General features: G+C 38.7%; 1 protein-coding gene across 3 annotated transcripts in view; it reads left to right on the top strand.

Annotated features, from left to right (window-relative positions):
• LOC131793213 (3'-5' exoribonuclease HELZ2-like) overlaps positions 1-20,500 on the top strand; it is a 30,923-nt gene extending 10,423 nt beyond the window's left edge. For all 3 annotated transcript variants that reach the window (XM_066170821.1, XM_066170820.1, XM_066170822.1), the window contains 21 exons: positions 54-222; positions 831-999; positions 1,447-1,572; positions 1,757-2,331; positions 2,868-3,312; positions 4,145-4,458; positions 4,872-5,142; positions 6,897-7,304; positions 7,863-7,944; positions 8,572-10,101; positions 10,324-12,938; positions 13,887-14,149; positions 14,797-14,879; positions 15,371-15,514; positions 15,804-15,977; positions 16,323-16,603; positions 16,793-17,119; positions 17,649-17,873; positions 18,361-18,520; positions 18,906-19,073; positions 19,473-20,500. In XM_066170821.1, coding sequence (XP_066026918.1) covers positions 54-222; positions 831-999; positions 1,447-1,572; positions 1,757-2,331; positions 2,868-3,312; positions 4,145-4,458; positions 4,872-5,142; positions 6,897-7,304; positions 7,863-7,944; positions 8,572-10,101; positions 10,324-12,938; positions 13,887-14,149; positions 14,797-14,879; positions 15,371-15,514; positions 15,804-15,977; positions 16,323-16,603; positions 16,793-17,119; positions 17,649-17,873; positions 18,361-18,520; positions 18,906-19,073; positions 19,473-19,585 — 8,642 coding nt within the window. In that variant the 3' untranslated portion in view covers positions 19,586-20,500. The remainder of the gene's footprint in view (positions 1-53; positions 223-830; positions 1,000-1,446; positions 1,573-1,756; positions 2,332-2,867; positions 3,313-4,144; positions 4,459-4,871; positions 5,143-6,896; positions 7,305-7,862; positions 7,945-8,571; positions 10,102-10,323; positions 12,939-13,886; positions 14,150-14,796; positions 14,880-15,370; positions 15,515-15,803; positions 15,978-16,322; positions 16,604-16,792; positions 17,120-17,648; positions 17,874-18,360; positions 18,521-18,905; positions 19,074-19,472) is intronic.
• Positions 20,501-24,019: the final 3,519 nt, after the last annotated feature.

A 24,019-nucleotide genomic window follows, 5' to 3' on the forward strand; every position in this document is an offset into this window, starting at 1 on the left:
ACAAATAATTTGATTAAATATAATCGACTCCACGTTTTTTAAATTTTTTACAGACCAGGTCTCCTTTCGAAAGACTTCTATGGATCAAAAAATACAAAGCAAAGATTATCGCGCAAACCTCGCTAACCCTCGGGAACGACTTGAAGAATCGTCCATCATTCCTAACCACCCAAGACCTCCTCCAACAGGAGTTTACTACGGAGAATTTCAATTGTGTAAATGGTAAATGGTAAATCGAATGCACTTCATTAAAGACAGCATACAATTAAAAGTTAAACATGATGAAGCAAATTTTTCAAGCGCTCCTTTTATTTTTCGGCGACGCCTTCATTTACTTTCGAGTGAATTAATTACGAAATACACGGCCTATGACATATTTATTACAGAGATGTGCTGTCTGTGAGATGAAGAAAATATCTTCACCACGCCTTGTTTATGAATTATCGAAGACCAACTGATTTTGCTTGCAGTCCCTAATGTTAAACCGGAATAAAAAACAAGGTTTGATATGTAATCTCACTAACACACTCCTCTTGTTGCACCTTAACACTCTATTAACCGACGTAGATCAAAGGTTTCCTCACTCTCTTGATTCTTGTCTCTCTCTGTAGCTTAATGCAAGTTGAAGCAATCATCACACAATTGGTTAGGATCTTGTAAAGTCCGTCGTCAGTTCCCCTACTTCAGGAACAACGTAATTTCATTTAAGGTCTCCTTCGTGATCCTTGGGTCTAGAAATCAAAATTAGTGACAGCAACAATCTTGGAGAGTCTCGTATCGACTAAGATAAATTTCTCACTTTGTCAATTTTTTTTTTTAATTCTATTAAGGTGGAATTCTGGTCAACGGTGTAGATATGGAAGATTTTGCACCTACGCTCACGGAGAGGAAGAACTGAAATCATGGATGGAATACAAGAACGAGGAACAAGAAAATGAAAGCGACGAGGAACAAACATTGGACAAAACAGACAGGGAGGAAGCCATACCAAGAAGCGAGGTGCCATTATTAACACTGTCATTGACATTGTCATTTCCAAACGCCATTGCCGTTGCCTCTGTTATTTTCATTGGTTTTTCTGGCATATTTCATAATACTGTGCTTCTGTGGTATTTTATTCGAGAGATTTACGAATCTGCATAGCGTAATAAAACTTCGAAATTATTCAATGTATTTAAAAAGATCATTAGTGACATCATCATTGGGAACTGAAGATGACATGAGAATGTTCCCACCCCCCCCCCCCAAAAAAAAAAAAAGTTAGAATATGGTTGGAGAACATACTGTATGGTCAAGTAAACCAATAACCCTGAATATCATGTACCATAAAAATCTCTCTTGGCTCGCCTTTAAACCTATCGAACTTAGCCTTTTTGGGTTCTGATGTTTTTGATGACAAATTGGTCTTGATAAACTTCATAATTACTCATTTCCTCTCTCCGGTAGATGGTGTACAGTCTCCCTGGTGTCACAGTCTCTTGTAACAAATCCCCTGTGGTAAAGATTATACCACGTGACGATGATCACAGGGATAACTGCAGATATGAATGGATATTTACAGTCACATTTGAGGTAAAAAAACCAATAAAAAATAAGCTCTATTCCTCTCCTTTCGAAGATGAAAAATAAATGAAAGAAATGTATGCAAAAAATAACGCCAAAACCCGTTGTGGCTTTGTTTGTTTGTATCATTATTGTAATCATTGGTTTATTTCAAGTAATGAAAGCTTTGAATATTTGTTTTAACCGTTATCAGATAAGTCAAGTTGGAAAGTTGCGCCAAATTGACCTCCTTCATCGCTACCACGACTGCTATCGGCTTACTGGCGTTAAAGGTTTCTTAAACAACAAATTGATTTTCCAAGAATTATCTAAACAGCCCCGGTATTACACTCTCCCGTGGCATTCTGATGACAGAAAGGGCCGAATGGAAGTAGTCATTACTGTCTCTTTCAATACAACAAAGCTCAATCAGACGTTTACACAGTGCCTCAGGTTTGACTTTGGGAAAAAACCGTACCTATTACAAGGATTAAACGTGGACATAGCAAACAATGATGCACTGAGGGGTGTCTCAGAGATAAGACAGCAACTTCAGCTGGATCCCATTGTGTGGAAAGAGGGGTCAATAGATATCGTACCTTGGCCAGAGATCACTGACACAGGCCATCACGATGTGCTGTTGCTGGATAAGTACCGACTGCCGGAGAGAATTGAGAACGTCATTTCGTTACAAATAGTCGAAAGAAAGCTTAGCATGGAAAACTACAAACGAGTGATGCATCAGTTGTTGTTTACTGAAGAGCTTTTCAGGAAAAAGGCTATTTCAAGGTGTGAGGACGAGATGAACTATGTATTTCTTATGTTATATGTTTTCCTTTGTTACGTACTTTCCTTTGTCAGCCCCGCTTTGTCGTTTGCACCGAAGAACTGAGTGAAGAATAGGGGTGTTAAGGAAATATCTCAGTTTTTCAGATAATACCATCACTCGAAAATACTTAAAATATGTCTAAAACGTCGTCTCTCTAATTTTAAGTGACAAAGCATCATCTGAGTTTAGCTGGGTCGTCAGTAAATCGACGATACCAATTAATTCTTTTCTCACAACTATCTCAAAGTTACTTGTTATCTTTGCAATCCGATCATGTCCAAGGTGATTAGCAGGAATACAACGAGAAATACACAATTCCAATAACTTTAATGAGCCAAGAGCTCATTCATTCTCTTTACTTTCGAAATCGTGTGATTTCAATTTTTTACCATCAGTTAAATTGAAAAAATCGTATATATCGAAATTCGTTTGGTAAACAAGATATCCCTTTTTAAACGAAATCAAAACAGGAAACGGTCGTCTTTTTTTTTCACAGGTATTGCCTTGACGATGTGCTTCTGCAATGCAAAAGTAGTGTTTCTGACGGAAGATCTGGATTTGCATATGCTCCAAAGGGCGAATTGTTTGGCATTTTGAGTTTCCAGGAGCGTGGACTCCATTGTCTGGAAGGCGCTGCAAGAAGGCTTCTTACCAGAAATGTACAATATTCCTTGCTTAAGCCGGCCAGGGGCGATTCAAAGAAAGTGTACCAAGTTAAGGTAGAAAATGTCGAGTTCCAATTAGGGTGCATAATCCTTCACTTGTCTCCTACATTTTGTGCAGAACTTTTTGTAAAAAACGATGCGTGCGTATCAGTTGATGCGCAATTACAGCTCAATCGGAAACCTCTCTGCGAATGGCACGACACAATCGATAAACTGGGTCCCGTCCATCTCAATTTGTTGTTTCCAGGCAAGAATACAGCGGAAGTCAGTCGAGAGGTTGGTATACTATTATTGACTTGAACATTTGAAATGCAAATACCATTGTTTATAAATAGGCCATTTCCGAATTACCTTTTGCCTCTTTTTCAAAACGAGGCTTGGTACTCAACTATTCCTTTGAAAATTAGTTTAATTTGCATGCGAATAAAAAATTGTAATCATGTGAAAGGATGAGCAGCAGGACTCTCTTTTAAATTGAGGCGAACGGTAATCCGGAAATAGCCTATGGCGTTGATGCATGAATTTGGGAAATCATTTGGGGAAATATCTTTGCTCTTCTTTTTTCCACTTGAATAATCTTTTACATCATTAAAGTGAGTTTAGCGAGATACATTGTATGGCATTATCAAGTCAAAGATTCTCGAGTTTTAGAAATGGGAACTTGCTGAAGGACTAGTGTATTCCAAGAGTGTAGCAGGTAATTTAGTGTTAACAACTGGGTTGAAAACGCAAATTAGCCACCGTAAAGAGTAAAAAAGCTGACGTTTCGAGCGTTAGCCCTTCGTCAGAGCGATCATCGAAAACTTCAGCTTCTTTACTCTTTACGGTGGCTAATTTACGTTTTCGAGCCAGTTGTTAACACTAAATTACCTGCTATACTCTCCCACCGACGCAGCACTACAGTTTCTTTAGAAAATTACCCCTCTATTCCAAGAGTGGTTGTCGCCCGCCATCGCATTGAGAATCGTTTCTGCACTTCAGGTTCTGTTGAAAACCATTTTTTACGAACAGAGAGATATTAACAATAGCGTGAATCTTTATATAGAACATGCCAAAGTTGGAAATAACTCCCATATGTTTATTTTAATGATTTCATCTCGACTTGAAGGATATCTGCCCTAAAAACTGGCTTTCTTTGGACTCCAAAATCAACGACAGCCAAAAAGAGGTAATAAATCGCCTTTTATCGCCTCAAAACACATCGTCGCCACTGGTAGTCTTCGGACCATTCGGAACTGGAAAGACATTCACCTTAAATCAAGCAATCCGTCAATTGGTAAGAAGTCAAAGCAACCACATCCTCCTGTGTACACATACAAACAGTGCAGCTGATATACACGTTGAACTGTTACATGATTACTTAACAAAACAAAAAGGACTTAAAGCGAGCAGGCCTTTGAGGATTTATCACACAGAGAGAAGGTAATAAATAAAGCAATCCTTTTCCTAATCATTTTATACCTTAGGGCGTGAGTGTTTCCAGCTGATGGATCATTTTCAATCAATATTTATGTGACTTTTGTTAGAGGTCTTTACCACAAGTTCACTACTGTGAGCCATGATATGTTTTTTCTTAAATGTTTCATTACCTACGTAAGCGAACTACGCGTAATATATCGCTACATTTTGTTTGTGTTTTGACTCGCGCTACGGGATAAGCGACCGTCCGCAGTCTAGACGCAAGCAGCGGACCTCGACTTAATTTTGGCCATTAAAGAGGTTCAATATGGAACAGTATCCTAAATTAAAGTTACGGTTATTTGATTTTTATTTTGAAGCTTATGAGCTTTTTTTGGCATTACTGACAGTCAATTGTCTCCCTCGCAAAATTTCAGACTGAGCGTTGATTCCGAAATTGCTAAAAACTATGGCCTCATCGAAAACGGCGCCTACGTGCTTCCCACTAGAGAGCAAGTAATGAAGCACCGTGTGGTGATCACCACATTAGCTGTATCAAGGAATCTGCTTGAGCTACATTTAAACCATGGCTTCTTTACACACATTTTGATTGACGAGGCTGCCCAAGCTATAGAACCCGAGGCGCTCATACCACTCGCGCTGGCTGGACCAAACACAAAAGTGGTTTTTACCGGAGATCATATGCAGGTGAAACGTTGTTAACAGAGACATCGTGACTGACACAAATGTGAAGTAAAAATATATTGAAATATGAAGTTGAGAGGCGAAATTATAATTGTTAGTTCATGTTTGTCAGTAAGAAAATATCAAGCAAGATGTGAAGGTATTACAGTGACGAAAAAGCTTAGCATTTGAAATATAAGGGGCGATTATCAGTATACTGCAATTAACTCAAGAATTCAAAGCCATACTTTAACCAGAAGCTCCAATCCTGAGATTTTTCATTTATTTTTGAGAGAATATATATCTTCCAGTAGAATGTAGAGGTTTGTTTTCTAAATAATCAAAATGAATTTGTTTTCCTCGGAAAAAAAGTTTTGTCCTCAAAAAGCTCATATTTCTGAGGACAACAATTATACAACAATCATTGTTATAATAAAGTTCGGATATAAAGCGCGCTTTCATTGGCTGAAAAAGCGTGCTCTATGAGAGTATAGAGCATAGAGCTGAACTATAGCTGACACGCCATCTGCCAAATTGTACTATGTTCGACCTTTTCCGGGACTTCTTTTTAGCTTTTTTCCGATAATTGAAAGTGAAATTTCGGAACAAGCGAGCCGGCAAGTAGCAACAGAAGAACCAAACAAACGTTTGTAAACATACCAGGCGCCGTGATTTACGTTAGTAAAACGTGAGCAGATGCGAAAATCCTCGAAGGAAAAACAAAATAGACATTCCGAGTTTTAAAGATTTTCACGCTCAGTTAGATTGCAAGCTTACGTACGGTAATAAAAATCAAATACAGCTAACACTCGTAAAGTGTATAAAGTTCAGTGTTCAAAAACAAAACAGAAATTATGAAAAATATAACCAAACTGGCATAACTGTTAAAATTCATACTAATCGAAGTCTATCGCGGCTCGCTCATCATGGCGATCTCCGGTTATCACAATAAAGCAAGCCTCAGAAACTACATCGGCCGCCCTTCGAGTGAAAAAATAAGAGCTTGCTCTGATATCCTTTCCGATGCATTGAGTGGAAAGTCACATCAGTCACTGCAGTCGCGTTTTGCGGAACTGTCATCCCGAGCGATCTTAATGTTCCGGTGAATTCGGCTGTCGTTCATTCAAAAAACACTCGCCTTGAACAGTTTGTTTTCTACCTTGCCATGTGAAAAACTGGCGTGTTTTTATGAGCCATATTTCGGCTGAATTTCACTGCACATTTCACTTCAAGATTCTGTTTTAGAGACTTAAAAACTTCAGACAAAAGTGTTAAATTCGACCTGTCGAACTATTTTAGTTTGTAAACTATCGCAGAACGTGAACTTTGATGGTTTTTGAACTTTGATCGTTTGACACTTTAGACAGCTTTAGTCTTGTACAGCCAATCAGATTATTTGAACCATTCTAACAGGGATTCTGATTGGCTTATTGTAGCGTTATTATGAGAGTATAGAGCATGCTGACGACACTGTTGTTCGCTTTGGAAATAAAGTTTGTTTTGAAAATTGAAAGTAATGCTGAGAGAATTTAATGGATTCTTTATTATGAAACAAATAGAGAAGTCGTCTAGCGAGACCTGCGTCTCATGTTTCTCCTTACACTTCTTTCGTGCTCTAGCCGCTTCCTGCGTGCTTTATAATAGAACAGAGCACAGTCAAGGCTTCTCTATCTGTCAATTTACCTCTTCGCGCTCATTCTGAATAACAACGATTTCCATTCGCTTCCTTCTCCGTACTGTTTTCATCTCGCTTTTATACTTTGGTTATTGTCTTCCAGATGAGTCCAGAAGTGTACTCACCTTATGCTCGAGAATGGGGTCTGCAAAAGTCGTTACCAGAGAGATTGTTTGATTTTTTGTACTGCGATAAAACAGGACGAAACAGCGAGATAATGTTTCTGACTGAGAATTATCGGTGCCATCCGGAAATACTGCAATTTTCTTCATATAACTTTTACGGTGAAGGCCTGATAGCCAGCAGCGAGCAACCTTCACACCCAAGGTTTCAACCATTGTTATTCTACTCTGTCTACGGCATGGAAGAGGCCAGAGAAAAATCGTACATCAATGAAACGGAAGTTAAGGAGGTTGTAAAGAGGGTCAAGGAGCTCGCAAATGATTGGCCAGTGGAGTGGAAAGTCAAAGATCTTTCTCGGATTGGTGTGATATCTGCATACAACAGTCAGGTATTTGGTTTAGTTTTGCTTGTTTGTTGTTTTTTTTGCGTAACGCCCTTCCTGAGGGTAGCCTACCATTCTAAAGAAGGAATAGCGTAGTACCAAATACTCTTTGATTGCAAACACAACTGACAGCCTTGGTTTTCTCTTGGATGAATGAACTTTCAGTGCCCGTTATGAAGTGAGGAGAGCTAAACCTGACGCTGTTCGTTTACATTGTTTTTTTTTTTGTTTTATTTTCTTCTCTCTTTTTCTTCTCTTTATTTTTTCACACCTTCTCTCTGCCGCGGTCTTTTCCAGGAAAGCTGAATTTATTGAACTTATTTTCCAGAAAAGAGGCATCCAGTTATTGAGACATTCTACATGGAACCATTAACTTGGCATTTGTGCAGTTTTGTTATCTCTGCACCAGTTAACTACGAGAACTATCATCATGTATGCAGGAAAAAATAAGTCTATAGCAATCTCTACTTTAGTGGATAGAAATGAATTTTATTCCATAATTCGATAGATATTTTCAGTAAAATATGCTTTTTCATAAATAAATGTAAGACGAATATTGTGTAGGTGCGAGCAATCCGAACTTTTCTCAGGAAGGAGAGCAAGGAACTGGGAAATGTAACAGTGGAAAGTATTTACAATGTCCAAGGTAAGCCCTTAAGGTTTAAACGTAATAAAACGATTGTCATATACAAGACGTAAGAAGAAGTTTGAAAGGTCATGGTCTCGCTGTATCTGGACTGAGATATAAATGATATTGACTGCCTACTGTACTTGTGGTAAATCTGGTCAACTTCTTGTCGCGAAAATTAAAATGTTTACCTTACAATATGGAGCACATGCGAGTGATAGTGAATATCTAACGGAATGAAATCGGCTAATACGGATTCAATTGCATCAAAATGTTTCTTAGTCCAGCTGAAATATATACTTTTTTAAATATAACTGAGGACTTGAAAATATGAATAAGTCACTTAGGGAGCTCCACATCATTCAAATTCTTATCGTCAAAGACTTAATGTTATAATTCCAGCACCTAGAGATATCTGTGTAATCAAACTTGCATTTTTAATCATAACTTAATCCAAAATATCTATGAGCTACATGTAGTTCATAATAGCATTATATCCACTTTTTTGAAGGGCAGAAACAAATTGTACGAAGAAGAAAAAAAATTACTAAATTTCCTAATTACGAACAATTTCGGCTCCTCTGCTCGAGAAACCACGTGAAGCCTGTCTCATGCTTGATTCATTTAACTCGCTTATCTCATCAGGAAAGGAATTTCGTGCCTTGTTCATCAGCACTGTCCGCACATCCCTCACCTTCCCAAAGTTCGACACACCTGAAGATAATAGTCAGCAACTTTACTGGGAATTCTTCTCTGACCCTAAACTCTTGAACACGGCTGTAACCAGAGCGATGTCCTTAGTAGCCATCGTAGGAGATCCTATTTCCCTTTGCAGTGTGGGTGAGTGTAGAGGAAACTGGAGAGATTACATCAGACGATGTGACCAACTTGGGTCTCTGTTTGGAACAACATATAGAGAAATAAGGAAAGTTGTAGATGCCCCTTTCCCCAATATTCCTTTAAATCCTGAGGCAGCAGATTTTGTTCCAAGTACCAACATGGAAGAGAAATCTCCTCCAGCAGAGAGTGAGAAGTACCCTGAAGAGTTGCAAGATAAAAGTGCGACAGAAAACAGCCTGGAAAATGGGATGACCGTGTCAGGGATTGAAAGATGTCACACACGAAAATTGTTTACGCTGGGAGAGGTCACGTCTAATGAAGAAGAGAGACAGCAAATAACAAATCCATCCTTCAAGGACGGTGTGCAAGGTGATTCCTTTCCAAAACAAGACAAACTTATGTTGAATCCTGAAGTTAAAAGAACGTCGGAGCTCGAGAGCGATGAAGGTAGCACCGACCAGAGTACTTTAGACGTACTCGAAAATGCAATGACCGTGCCAGGGACTGAAAGATGTAACACGCAGAAAGTGTTTACGCCGGAAGAGGTCACGTCTGATGAAGGAGAAGAGAGACACCAAGTAACAAATCCATCCTTCGAGGACGGTGTGCAGGGTGATCCCTTTCCAAAGCAAGACAAACTTATGTTGAATCCTGAAGTTAAAAGAACGTCGGAGCTCGAGAGCGATGAGGGTAGCATCGACCAGAGCACTTTGGCCGTCTTCGAAGAATTTCGTCGAGAGAGTTTTGAAGACGAAACAGTGTTTTCAAGGTACTTTGACAGGATAATACAGGCACTTGTACAAAAGTGTAAAGAAACTGAAGAGAGAGAATTAAAAAAGTCCTTACAGAATGAAGAATTTCCTACCTTGCAAGATGCCGCAACTCTACGCCCAAAGAGATCGCAAGTGAGGTATCATCCTGCCAAACGTAGCAGTCAAGTGAATTCAAGTTTTGCAAGCCTTTCTTCTGAAGACTACCAAATCTATATCGACGCCAAAGGTAGGCAAAAGGCTCGACTTGTAAATCCTGGATTTCGCCAAAAGGAGTCTGAACGATTGAAAAGGCTCACAAAACCCGTTAAGCAAGATGATTTCCTCGACACAGAGGTTCTTTTGAACTTAGTTGGTGGACAACCTCTCACTTATCTTGCAACTACACTTCGCCTCGATTCCGAGGCTGTTCACAATGCCTATGCTGTGGTATCGGACACGAAAACCCCCGACATCAAAATCAAGGGACGAGTAAAGAGGGTGTTCGACATGGATTATGTTGTTGTGAGAGTTGAAGATAATCAATCTGATGATGAACTTCCCTGCCGCCGAGGGAAAATTGAGGGTAAGTTCATTTATTTCTTTGGCGTTATTTCACCGAGTGGTCCGGCTCACTGCAGGGCATCAAAAATTGCTAGTTTGCAATTTGAATCATAGGTTACAGGGCTATAATTGGCAAATGGCACCAGCACCAGTAGCCATTACAAAACAAACATTTAACTTTGGAAGACATTTATTGAGGTTATGCAAATGACACTACTTATTCCCCTGTTTTTTTCCTTCATAGGTGTGCTTCATCACATAATCAGCCCTCACGAACGTCAGTTTGTCTGTAAGGTTGATTACGAGAATCCTGACCTTATGCATCCAATCAATAAGTCCATCCCAAGAATCGTAATACTATCAACAGAAGGTGTGAGAGGTGTGCCCCTCTACAAGGAAATGCGCGAGGGTAACGAGAAGAAAGTCCAAGTCGACGAGATGGATCCCAAAGAATTCCTTAGTGGAAAATATCTGTTTCTCGTACAGTATCTACAATGGAGACAAGATTGCACCAGCCCTTTAGGCATCCTAATTCGAAAACTACCACAACAGCACACTGTGGCGGCTAGCATGGAGATTTTGTTTGCAGAGCATGGAATTAGAAAGTCATTCGACGGAACTTGTAAAGGAGAAGTGCAAAGCAGGTTTCCTTCTTCTTGGTCAATTCCAGATCAGGAAAGGAAGAGGCGTTCAAATAAAGTAATTGATGGTGCGTTTACTATCGATCCTGAAAATTCCAAGGATCTCGACGATGCACTTTCCTTGGACTCCTCCTCAGATTCTCTGTACCGGGTTGGAATTCACATAGCAGACGTAAGTTATTTTGTGGAAGCTGGGAGCCATTTGGACAAAGAGGCATTCTTTCGCTGCGTATCCTACTACCCTGGGCATGACTACCAAAGTGTTCCGATGTTACCGCGTGAGCTCAGTGAGAATCATTGCAGCCTTCTTCCTGGTAAAGATAGGTTATGTTTATCAGTGTTTGTTGACATGTCAGGCGAGGGAGAAGTGGTGGGTGAGCCACAGATAGAACGCACAGTCGTAAGATCCTCTTGTCAGCTCACTTACTCCGACGCCCAAAAAATCATTGATGGTCAACAAAGCGAACTCCCTAAGATACCGCAAAAAGTTGAAAGTGATATTCGAACCCTGAATGTCCTTGCCCAAAGTAGAAGAAAGCTGAGACTTCGAGAAGCAAGCTTTGATCATTGGTCAAACAGCAATGAAACAGAGGATTTTGAAGCCCACGAGTTAGTGGAGGAGATGATGATCTTGGTCAACGAAAAGATAGGAGAATTTCTTTCTTCTCGAGATCCACAAGTGGCACCTTTACGCATTCAACTGCCACCCAAAGATCACAAATTGAAAGAATGGGTTAAGCAGAACGGACAGTTTATCAAGTATTCACTGTTTCTCCGTGGCATTTATGCGGATCAAGCGCTAGAACAGATGTCGAAAGATGTTCAGACAAGAGACGTCGCAGAGTTTAAAGTGACAGAGTCAGTTTGGTCAGACCTCTGTAGCGCTGCAGAATCTGGAGACGGAGCGCAACTAAAGAAACTGATTTGCGACGAAAGAAATTATACACAGTTGGCTGTTGTAAAGTCACAGTTTCAACGTATTCAGCAGAAGGCTCAATACGTTTGTGAGAGAGATCAACCGGAGGAAAACATTATCCATTTCTCTCTGAGCAAGCACCGGTATACGCATTTCACGTCACCCATTCGAAGGTATATCGACATTCAAGTACACAGGCTCGTCTTGAATTTAATCCCCGGAGAGCACGGTGCAGAAAGGCCTTCACAGGATCACATTGCCAAGGTGTGTCGACGTTCCTCGTTTGCTCAGGTTAACAGCAGAAAGTTTGACAGAGCATGCCGTAAAGTTCATTTGGCTGCGAAGCTGAAGGAAACAAGCCAAGAAGTAACAGCAATTATCGCTTTGATCGAGGATAAGAGAATGCGGTTCGAAATAACAGACCAAGAGTACAACCATTTACCGAAAAAAGAGACTGAAGTTAAGTTTAGCAGTCTTAACCCATTCGAATTCTCTATCGAGCGGGATGGTTCAGAAATAGTCCTTACCTGGAAGTTAAGGCTATACATTGCTCAGAAAGAGAGCGAGACTGGAAATATTGAAAACCTCGATGATGAAAGGAAGAAAGTACTTCGTCTTTTATCTAGTGGTAATAGTGGAACAAGGGGAGTCCTACACTTACCCGTGAAAAATTGGCAGAAACTCTTGGAGGCAGCTCGAGGAAATGATTACTTAACAGCTAAAATGATGATTGAAGAAATCAAAGCAAAGCACCAAAGAGCTCTGGGACACCAACATAACCTGCCCAAAACGGAAAAATTTGATCCAAAGATGGAACACTTTTACGAAAAGCAAGTTTCTCTGAGGAGGTTCGACGTAGTGCAGGTTCAGCTGAGTGCGCACATGACAAATGGAATGTTAGACCCCAAGGTTCAGCTTTTCAAGATTAATCCCTACGTCCATATTTGCATTGAACATCGCACATATCCAATTATGTGTTTTGCCACCACAAAAAGATACAGAGCATCGCAGAGACACTACTCGAGTTTAGATAAGTATATCGCCGTGTGGGAACCAGTTCTTGCCATGGAAGCCGCCAGAGTAGCTGTAGACGAAGCTAACGAGTTCACCATTCACGATTTGGATGTCATTTGGAGGGAAGAGGTCAGTGAAATTCCACAAGGGTCTTTCAGCCTCAAAAACGACTTCTGCGCAACTCGTCAAATCGAGTTCTATCCAGGGGACTTTGTTTGCATCCGCGTCTGTGAAGACACTTACATAAAGGAAACACATTCTATTTTCAATGACAGGAACAAATATCAGGTAACTACAAACATATCACTTTTTTCTTCAAAATGACTGATAAAAATCAATATCTAGATACGATAAAGGAAAAATCTGCCACGGGACTTGGCAGCTAGGTATCCGCTCTTTAAAAACTGATTCAATGCAAACTAAGCTGCTTAAAAAAGTACTCCTTTGGTGCCATTTGCCTCATTGTGTTCGAAACTTATCTTTCCAAAGGTAGATCTAGAGTAAGAAAAAGACAATGGGATGCGGGTAATTCGCTTTGCGTTTCATGAATTCATACAGTATTCAAAGGACAATCACCGCTAGGTCCATTAGGTTGAAGAATAAAAAAAGGGAATTAAAAAAGGCATTTTGATTTTTGAGATAAAATTACTTATTTAAACAAACCCGTCAAATGACATACACACAAAAAAAAGTCAAAACCATTTAATGTATTACGACACATTCAGTTTTGTTGAATGGATAGAAATCTTAAAAGGATTAAAAAACCTTTGGTCTGAGGCACGGTATATAACTGGCAATTGCAGTTGTAAAAGACTCCTAAGCGCAGAAATCCAAAGCAGGTGAACAGACAACCGCGTTCGGCGGTTTCCAAGCTCATTGTGCAATATAACATTTTCTATTACTTTTATACAAGATTTTAGTGCCTGATTGTAGTGTCTGTAGAAGAGGCTATGAAAAGTATGGAAAGTAAAAATGGCTCCATTTCTTTTCTTGCGATGCATAATTTTATTTAGCAAATTTTTCGCTCTTGCCTTTATTTGACAAGCATCTCTATTGGGTCCTTGTCAGCCAAATTGCTACAACTCGGAATACGAGCTCAATAAGTGGAATTTGTATAAACAATTTTTCTCGGTATCAGCACAAAGGTAGTTATGTATATTTATGGGATATCACTTTAGCTTTTTGAATGGAGCGTATGTTTATAACAAGCTTTTAACTCTCTCTCTATCTCTCTAGGAATTAAAGATAAATTCCGCTTTTGAAGAACAACCCAGGTGGACGACTGCAGACACTACGCGATCCTTGAGAGGCAACTCACGAGTAGCCTTATCAGGTATCTGGGTGGGACACTGCGTTATCAGACGTGTTTTGATTTCCGATGGGCCCACAAGGACAGTTGAAATGGATTTACATCAATCAGCATCAGATTTTCCCCGAGAACTGTTAGACAGCAACCATCCGAGTACACTAACCGTTATCCACAGATCACTTCCTCACAGGTAATTAAATCAGATACAGTTTAATCTAAGTGATCTCAGACATCTTTGAAATTCTTTGATGACTGCTTAGCTCCACACACTACATACTTCGAAATATTAATATGCTGATGGTTCTTGATGTCAGCCTGATTTTCTCAGAACTAAGTGGACGGCCGTACTTCGACTTATTGAAAATTGTTAGTGTAAAAACAGTTTATTTATTCTTCTTTGGAATTTGGAAACCTTCTTACCATTGTCTTGGCTAATATTGCTGATTCAAAAGAGATTCATAAATTACTTTTAATAACAATATTAATAATAATTGAACTCTTATATTGCGCGCTTTCCATGAAGTGATCAAGCGCGCATTACATGTACCTTTGATTCGAATGTGTCATTTAATCAAAGGAAGAGTGAATGACTAAGCCCCTTGTAAGGTTGAGATGGCTGAGATTTATCCAACCACGCTTGTAACTAAGGCAAAATAGGACACATGTAAAATTCATTTCAAATTTGCAAACAAGACAGGAAATTAAAGGTCCATCGATGAATGCAATTGCTAATTCAAAATAGCTTATTTAGAATTGCAGTAAAGGATAGAAAAGTAGGACTTACCCAGCATAAATGTTTGGCTGGAATTCATCGTTGATTATTTTCTTGGTTTTCAGACGGATGTTTGCAGCTCTCGAAGAGCTAAGAAATGCGTCCAAACTGGCTCAAGACATATGTTTGGGGAAGGAGCGAATTAATGGTCAGCATTTAGAGATGTTAGAGTTGGTTTACCAGGATTATTAATTCTATCGCTGATTTAACAATACGCATTACCGAAATGAAGGAGAAAGACGAATTTATTGTGTGGAAAATGCAACCTCAGCAACCTTAGCAACCTTAAACGGTTCAGTAGGTGGTCGTACTGATCTCTGATCTCTAAGTGGAGTACTAGGTAGGCTCTCGCACGCGAAGGTAGCTGGGGGGAAGGAGGAAAATAAAAATTATAAATAACTCAGACACACTCAGGGTAGGCGACAAATTGAAAAATGAGGTCAATAAATGACTAAAAATAAGTAGATAAAACGCTCATGAATAGCGACAAGAATATTGCTTTAAAAAAATCAAGGGAAGATTTTAGCCCACAAATTTAACCGAGTTTCAAATCTTTTCATAGTTTAAATCGACCAGAAATAAGTACGAGCTTACATAACAGGCTCTAAAGAGGTTCTCTGTGTTTGAAACCCTTATTAGGGAGGTTTGAGTCTCCGCTTCCACCTGACTTCTCAATTGTGACAGAACACCCCAAGAGCGAATTTCACCCACTGAATGCATTTCAAGAAGCAGCTGTTAAAGAGGCAATTGTTGAGCCATTTACCCTTATCCAGGGACCTCCAGGTATTTATTTTTCTTTTCTTTTTTTATTAACACCATAAAATAGGATAAGGACACTTTTCAACTGAATACATCCAATTCCTATGTAAAAATTATACATTTAGGCCCTATGTGAACATTTATGATCACAACTTTCTATAACCAGATAAGTCTTTTTCAAGCTCGAAACATTTTTTAGGGTACCCAATTAACACTATAAACTCAGATGATAAAACCAAATTATCTTGTATAACAAATAAGAAAGGCATTTTTTGTTTGAACAGTTTTTTCCTTTATTTTTATCCTTTTTTAGGTACAGGTAAAACAGTGACGGGCGTCCACATCGCTTTCTGGTTCGCGAAACAAAACAAGCAAGGATGTCTCGGTTCTCACGATGCCACTGATCCTTATACCCCAGACGAACCGAGAGCACCACCGCAAGTTATTTACTGTGGTCCTTCAAACAGATCAGTTGACGTTGTTGCTGGTAAGCTTCTCTAAAAGAAGATTTAGCCGTTTTTCTCTTATCATTACCGTTGCAGAGAAATCTGGGTGACGAATATTCTATCGTTTTTTGTTATGCAATAAAACATACGTATTTTCCGGACCAATACTTTTCATTCATGGAAAACCAAAGCATGAAATAATTATTGGCTTGATCCCAAATAAGCGTGATGGACAAGAGGAAAAAAATGTATATGTAAATTGTACAGTAGAAGAAGATTCAATCTCTAAATTTCTGTATTCTTAAGAATAATGTTCCTAAAATGGAAAATGACAACCAAGTACTTTGATAATTACCTTCCTTTTCCCTCGACTTCTTTCTGTAAAGAATATATGCTCAGAATTCCTGGCCTTAAGATCATTCGTGTCTATGGTGATCTGCGGGAACAAGCGGAGTTTCCAATCCCAAACAGACGTCAGTACCTGAAACAGTCCACCGATGATGGAACCGAAATACCTGAGAGGCTGAAAAAAGTTTCGCTACATCACATAATTCGAAAACATCCATGTCCAGATGCTGATGAACTTAGGAAGTATGAACGGAAGTTTGAGGATGATAGGAAGGAAAAGCAGAGGACCAGCGATCAAGAAGTGGAAACATATTGCAAGGTTCGCTTCTATCTCATGCATGCATCCATTCATTCATTCATAGTTTCTTTCTTTTAGCCAGTCAGCCAGTCGGTCAGTAACTTGATTTTCCTCTTTATTGTTTGTTGAGTTCAATCATCTTTTAATATTTACACGATTATTTCTTTATTAACTCGTGGGTTTGTTGTTTACTGATTCTCACATCCTCAGTTAATTGGGAAAGCTGAAACTTGGGCACTTCAATCATCAGGAGCCCAGATTATACTGTGCACATGCTCGGTTGCTGGTAGCCATAGGATTGTAACAGCTTGTGATAACGTTCAACAATGTATCATCGATGAATGCGGCATGTGCATGGAACTTGAATCTCTTGTACCAATCACTTTCTCAAGGGCAAAACAAGTGGTGTTGATTGGTGATCATAAACAGTTACAGCCTGTTGTTAAAGACCAACAGGCAATGACGCTTGGTTTGAACATATCAATGTTCGAGAGGCTTTCTGACCGAGCCCAAATGCTGAAACTTCAATACAGAATGGTAGTCGAACATTTCATTATCTAGGGTTGTTTTTTCCACAATGGATTTTGTATTTTCAATTTATAGAACATAAATTATGGGCCCATACATTAAGCAGGCTGTGCTTAATAATCATTCCAACCTTTATCAACAATTCATAGTCTACAGAAGAGCACTGCAGGCCGTAGCAGACTTTTGTTATCTTGCATGACTTGAAGAATAATTTAGAGTCTTAAGACTTGTCCAAGAACGTAGAAGCATCATAGCTGAGTTTTTCTCTAATATCCATTTTTGCATTGTAAAAAAAGGAAACAACAAAAAACTGCCAAGCTTTTCTAAATTCATAAGATATTCCCCTGTAATAATGATTTTCCTTTATTTACATAACCTATTAAAAGTTTCTACTCAGAGCTTATTATCACTTACTCAGTGCGAATACACATATAGGGCCGAAAGCTATCTCCCCTTCCTCCTAGCTATTTTCTTTTCCTTTCTTTTTTATTTATAAATGTTTACTATTAAAGTTAAATATATTTCCTCCTTTTTTTAGCGAGAAGAGATTTGCAGGTTTCCATCGGAATATTTTTACGAAGGAGAATTGAAAACAGACAAATCTGTACCGATCAATGACCCAGTTTTACCGAGGTCTTTTTGGCCTCATCCAAATTTTCCTCTGGCATTTTGCCATGTCGAAGGCGACGAGGAAAGTACCGCCATTAAGACAACACACAGCAGTGAGCAGTCCAAGTCAAATCAGAAAGAAGTACGAAAAGTGGTAAGTAGTATTCAGTCACAACCAATGTCAAGTACAAGTTGATGTACAATGTTTTAGGCCATTCATTTTGACTCGTTAGGTGGATATCACTGAACCATTGATATCATTTTTGGTCTGGTGTGAATCAAATAGCAGATTCCGAATAGCAGGTTACAAAATTTGATTTAAGGGTAGAATTAAAATAGTTAACATGTACGTTGCTCATTAGAAAAGGACGAAATTCAAAATGAGTTTTAGCCTAAGCAAAAAGAAAGCGCTTCTGGTTCTTTGCTTGTCGAAAAGAACACGATTGAAGAAGCGAGCGGAAACCACCATATGGAAATCCTTGGACAAATGAGATATCAATGGCCTCCTGACCTCATTAAATTGTATAAATAGCTAATTATATTTCAAACATATCTGCTTATGGAATTGTTTTATGTGAATTAGCAATTATACAAACTGAAATTGCTAAAATTCGGTAAATTGATACTTTTTCTAACCTCAGGTCCACGTTGCTAGAAGCTTGATTTTCAAGAATAATGTGTCCCCGTCAGATGTCGTTATCTTATCGCCTTACAGAGAACAACGCGAAAGAATAAGCAAAGCTCTGGAAGGAAATATAAAATCCAAAGAAATCCTCGTCACAACAATCATAAAAAGCCAGGGTAAAACTAGTTTCTTTTTTTTCTCTTTTTGTAATAAATCTTTTTATTTTCCTTTTATTTCTAATCTGAACGGCAATGATAACCTTGAACCTTTCTGCGATTTTTTTCTCATGAAAGTTGAATATTGCTATGATATTTGAAGTCCAAGACAGCTCTAAAATGTTAGTAAATATGCAAAAAAAGAGAGCTCGAGCATTTCATTTTCAAGTTAATTCAGTGGACTAAGTTGTTCGACATCATCAATTAAAACTTTTGGATTTTGATCATATCGACCAATTTCAATCATTAGATTGTGGTTACTCATCGTTACGCAGCGATATTATCAAAATACTCAAGCCTCTTTGAAAATTTACTCCTAATGTTCGACACATTTTATGTCACGCAGGAAGTGAATGGGACTACGTGATCTTATCTCTGGTGCGCTCACTGAATAAGGATGATTTCGAACCAGAACCCTCCATGTATTGGTTGCGTGAACATTTGGGATTCTTGACGGACGAGCATCTAATGAACGTCGGGCTCACGAGGGCGCGGAAAGGGCTCTGTATCATCGGTATGAGAGAAATATGTTGATTATGTTGTCATTTATAGTTGAGTAATACCATGTACACTTTTGGCAGAAACACGTAAAATGGACGAGATTTTCGTGGCCAGTAAGTTTAATGAGATTAAACTGTATGGGAAACGGATATCGACTCTTTCTTATAATTCACACCGTTTTCCCGCCGTTTTAAAGAACTCTAATGGATTTTTTCTTTAAAAGGCACTAAATTGACTCAAAGTCACAGTTTCGGAAAGCGAAAATTCAAGAAGGTGTTTACAGCCTAGAAGCTCGTTAATTTAAAAAAATCTGACGCCATAGGTCAAGCTCCTCTGTAAGTCCCAAGTACAGTCAACTTTTCTAATTTTTTTAAATCTTTATCATTTTACTGACCAATTTTTTTTCCTCTAGGTAACAAGAACTTACTGGTGCTTCATCCCATGTGGCAAGAGTTACTAGAATTCTACGAACAAAGAAAATGCGTGGTAAACGAATCTGGCTGGCCTGTAAGCTTAAAATCTTAACCATAATTTTGAAGATTATTCAAGATGGGCTCTCTTATTTTGAATAAACCATTTTTTCTACGAAAAAAAGTTAACCTAAGCTGCCCTAAATTCATTCTTGTAGGTATAAATTAGTACTTGACACCGGTTGTGACTACGAACAAAGAAAATGCGTGGTAAACGAATCTGGCTGGCCTGTAAGCTTAGAATCTTAACCATAATTTTGAAGATTATTCAAGATGGGCTCTCTTATTTTGAATAAACCATTTTCTACGAAAAAAAGTTAACCTAAGCTGCCCTAAATTCATTCTTGTAGGTATAAATTAGTTGGTCACTTACTCACTTTTAAATGGCCTCAACATATGTAATCTCCCTCTAAAACACGTCAATTGGTCAGGAGAGTATTCTTGCCTCTGCTGAATGGGATTCTGATCCATTCAAAACCGAATCCTCCAATCTTTATTGAAAAAGGATACACGGTGCTGTCAGGTAAAGGTGCTAACATAAAGGACAATTCAATTTAACTATGTCACTCGATTCAATCAACTACAGTACACAAAATAGATTAATGCATTGAAAATCAAGAAAAGAGTCGAAATTTAATATAATTTTACAAATAAGGAGAATTTTCTACAATATTTTTTTCCACGGAAAATTGATAGCCTGGTTACGTACGTGCTACGGTGCATCCAGAGAAATCAATCAAACGGTTTGCGTTATTAGATAAAGAATTTTAAACACATGAAGCTATTAAAGAAGGTTTTAAATGCTTTTAATAACAACCGTAGTTAGTAACCAAACCATGGCTTACTTTGCGAAACGATTCAATTTGAATGAAAATGTTGGTTCAGAAGTTAGCTTTGTGTGTTGGATAGTTTTGATATTCTTGCACAAATGCTTTTCAAGACACACCTCAAATAAAATATCGAAACAATACCTCTCCAGTGAAGTTAATTTCTTTTTTCTCCCTGGGATCAGCTATTCGAAAAACGATAAGCAGCAGCTGTCATACGAAATGTTTTTGTGCACTTTCAAGCTATTCAGTTTGCGGGGCTATGGGAAACTATCAGCCAAAGTTGGGCGATACAAAGCATATACGAAGAAAAAAAAAAGTAAAAATCTGAATGATAAATTCACATTGACTCTTGGTAGCCAAATCATTCGCTCAACAATTCAGTCTTTGTTTAATGGCCTGCTCATGTTTATGAATAACGCAAAATTAACTTGTTTGCAATTATACGTTAGATATAGTTTCTTCACCGACCACAGGTTTACTTCATGCTTCGTTAAGCGCGTCAATTTAATTTTATCTAATAAGAAAATTTTCATAACGCATCTGTAGACAATAACAATATCGATGTCTACTGGGAAAAGTTATTAAATTGGTAGTTATAGATGAAATGCTGTACCAGTTCAAATGTTTTTCTATATTTTCATAACAATTACAACTACAATTGCATACCTGTGTTCTCCTTGTGCTGATCAAATGCGGTATTATTACTGCAAAACATGCTGGGAGATGTCGACCAATCGGGTCAAGAGACAAGTTCCTAGGCCTTCTTACGGAGTTAGTAGGGACCGTTAGCAGTTAGAATGGCAACGCCAAGGAAGACTTCGATTTAAAAATGAATTTATATTTCCAGTTGGAATCCCGCGAACTACTAGATGTGCTTATTGTCTCTTACGGCACCACAAGTTAATCTCAGCTTAACTTATGAGAGCGGCGTGGGGCACTAAATGGTCGGGTTCCTTTTTGAGACCACGAAAATTTTGATGATTTCAAGTTGTTATTTTGCCGAGGACGGCTAAGAAATGTACACAGTCTTAAAATGCACGTGCTGAGCTAACTTTCTGCTCACTAGATCTTTTGTTTGCCACTTTCTCGTAGCCGTCACCGTTTTGGTTTGCTTAAGGTCCCTAGTGTCTCGATATGTACAGTGCCCTCCCGCTTCTCCTTCCCCCTAGATGGTGTACAATCAAGGGAATCTATTGATGTATTGACTCACCGAGCTGTTAGTTTTACTTTATTTTCCTTTTACTTTTTTTCGATTGTAGTATCTTATATGAAAAAAAAAGGTTCTCCAAAGGGCTTTTTATCCGGAAAACGTAGCAGACATAAGTTACCGTATTGCCTCTCTAGACTCCTTCATTAGCCACCTACAGATACTATTTTCATGCACTCTCACTGACCTTTCTTAAGTTTTGGCCGCACATTGAGTAATTGCAATTATAATCATCCTCATGAGATGAGGAATTTCTTTGTTTCTCCTCACTTGAAGACAACAATAATTTGCTGAATGTGTGTGAGCTATGGAGCCACCTAATATGCCATTATGATCGTAAGTCATGCCTCGTGGACGGTGAGGACTGGTCATGGATATAACCAGCAGTACTTATGTCAGAAAGGGAGATTGTATGTGCTTACTAATATTGCAACGTGCTCACTCCCCTGAAAGATGGAAGGCACCTATTTACGTGACCCTCCACGGGGTTTCAGGGAATAAGGTGAACGCACGCATACGACACGTAATAACGCGCTCGCACGCCAATGGCATGACACGCTTGCCGTGCAGAAACGCGTATGAAAACAAACGATTTTGGCAAGCGTGTTCGTAGCCATTGTTCATATTTGGCTAACACAGTAGAGCTTTTTTTCTATAACACGCCATTTTTTTTTTATTTTAACGCTAGCTTAGTTTGTACAACCCAGCTCACTTTGTTACTTGTGTTTGTCAGCTTCATAAATGTGAGAATGGCGTTTGTAAAGTTTATTACACGCATAATATTAGCGAAAATGAAGAAGATGTTCTGTCCTGTAGTGCAGTTCATGCGATAAAAGCCAGTTATTTTGTTTTGGCGTGCGAGCGTACCGTGTGCTTATACTCACCTTATTCTCTGAAATCCCTTGGAGGGTCACATATGGGAATGAGCTTATGCAACCCTCCGAAAAATTCATGCACTTTGGCTTAGCTGAGCTCGGCTAAGTGTGCTGCTTTCGTTCCGCTCCAGCCAGTGGCTCACTAATTTTATTTGAACTTTTCACCCAACTATTTTAAGCGCATTTTACAAAAATATCCAAAGCATATTTGTTCTGTCACGCCAAAATGCTGTTACGCTCATTATCCAGCCCTTCGTTTTCTGGATTATAATGACCTGATTGTGTATAATTTACCCTTACTTGGGAAGGCACACCATGCATAAGGCAGAAGTTTCATTGGAAAAGGTGTAATTTAATAACATTTCAAGTATAATTTTAGAATTATAATTTCTGAATAATTGTAATTATATGATAGTAACTAAAAAAGTAATCGCTTGAATCCATACTTATCGGGCTTCACTGTAATAGAAAACCATTTTATATCTGAAAAGTTGTGTTAAGAAGTGAAAGTGATTTAACTGCCAAAATTCCAAGGAGAGTGTGACTTTCTTCCTAGAACAATCCGTGTTCAAAGGAAATGTGATTTACGCAGTCTTTCACAGCCAAGCTTATGCAAATTTTTGACTGTTGAATGGGAGAGATCTTTATTAATTAAGTAGCAACGAGTGTTGATAACACGTTTTTGGGAATGTGCAGTTGATGTGGGAAATAAAATCGGTATTTTATTTATTTATTTGACCTTTTTAAGTTTTAAGACTTCATAAAACCTAACATTGTGAAAGATGACGGAGAGAAGGGTTCTCAATAGGGGCTTATCCCTTTTCTCCTCCATCGATTGTTCATTATTCAAATAAGAGACGTCACCAAAGCTCGAATATGCGACGGCTCACAGCAGGAGGATTTATAAACAGTTTTCCAACGTGTGCCACCTAACTGCATGTGTATATGATTTGCTTCCTCCATTTCGATTGATCTTTTCCGATGTCAGAACTTCTCTCGTTGATACATTTATTTTTTCATTCACGAAAGCAATATAAATTTGGCTCGCTGGAGATTATAAAACGACTTTACTGCCTTGAGAGGCTATCGTGGGAAAGGATAACCATGAACACTAATTAAATGAGTGTTCTGGGCGGAAAAGGTATAAAGAGGTGATGACCTGAGAGAATAGTCAGTAATAGCAACCAGTACTTTATCTCTCGTTCGGCGTCTCGGGAATGTACGATAATAAGGAAGTTATTTTAGCGTCTTATCCTCCTGATTGCGGCGTGGATTGCAGAACTTTTTCTCAACCTAAACTTGCAGACAACATTAATTTAAGACGTCACTGGAGCTTGAGGCTGTCAATCTGTATCCTTCTCACTTTCTTTGTCCGCTTGCCAGCGCACTCTGTTTCACTCTGACTCCAATTTCAAACAAAACAATGCAGTACAAAAATTACCTGACCAATAACTAAACCCAGGCTTATATTTCCGTATCATGTTAGACATTTGAACTATTTATAAATACTATAGAGTCGACCCGCGTGTTTTCTGGGTATCCCGTTGTTTTTCCGAGAACTGTCGAACAGGTAATCC

The sequence above is a fragment of the Pocillopora verrucosa genome, chromosome 8 (assembly GCF_036669915.1).
Source record: "Pocillopora verrucosa isolate sample1 chromosome 8, ASM3666991v2, whole genome shotgun sequence".
In the NCBI taxonomy this organism is placed as follows: Eukaryota; Metazoa; Cnidaria; class Anthozoa; order Scleractinia; family Pocilloporidae; genus Pocillopora; species Pocillopora verrucosa.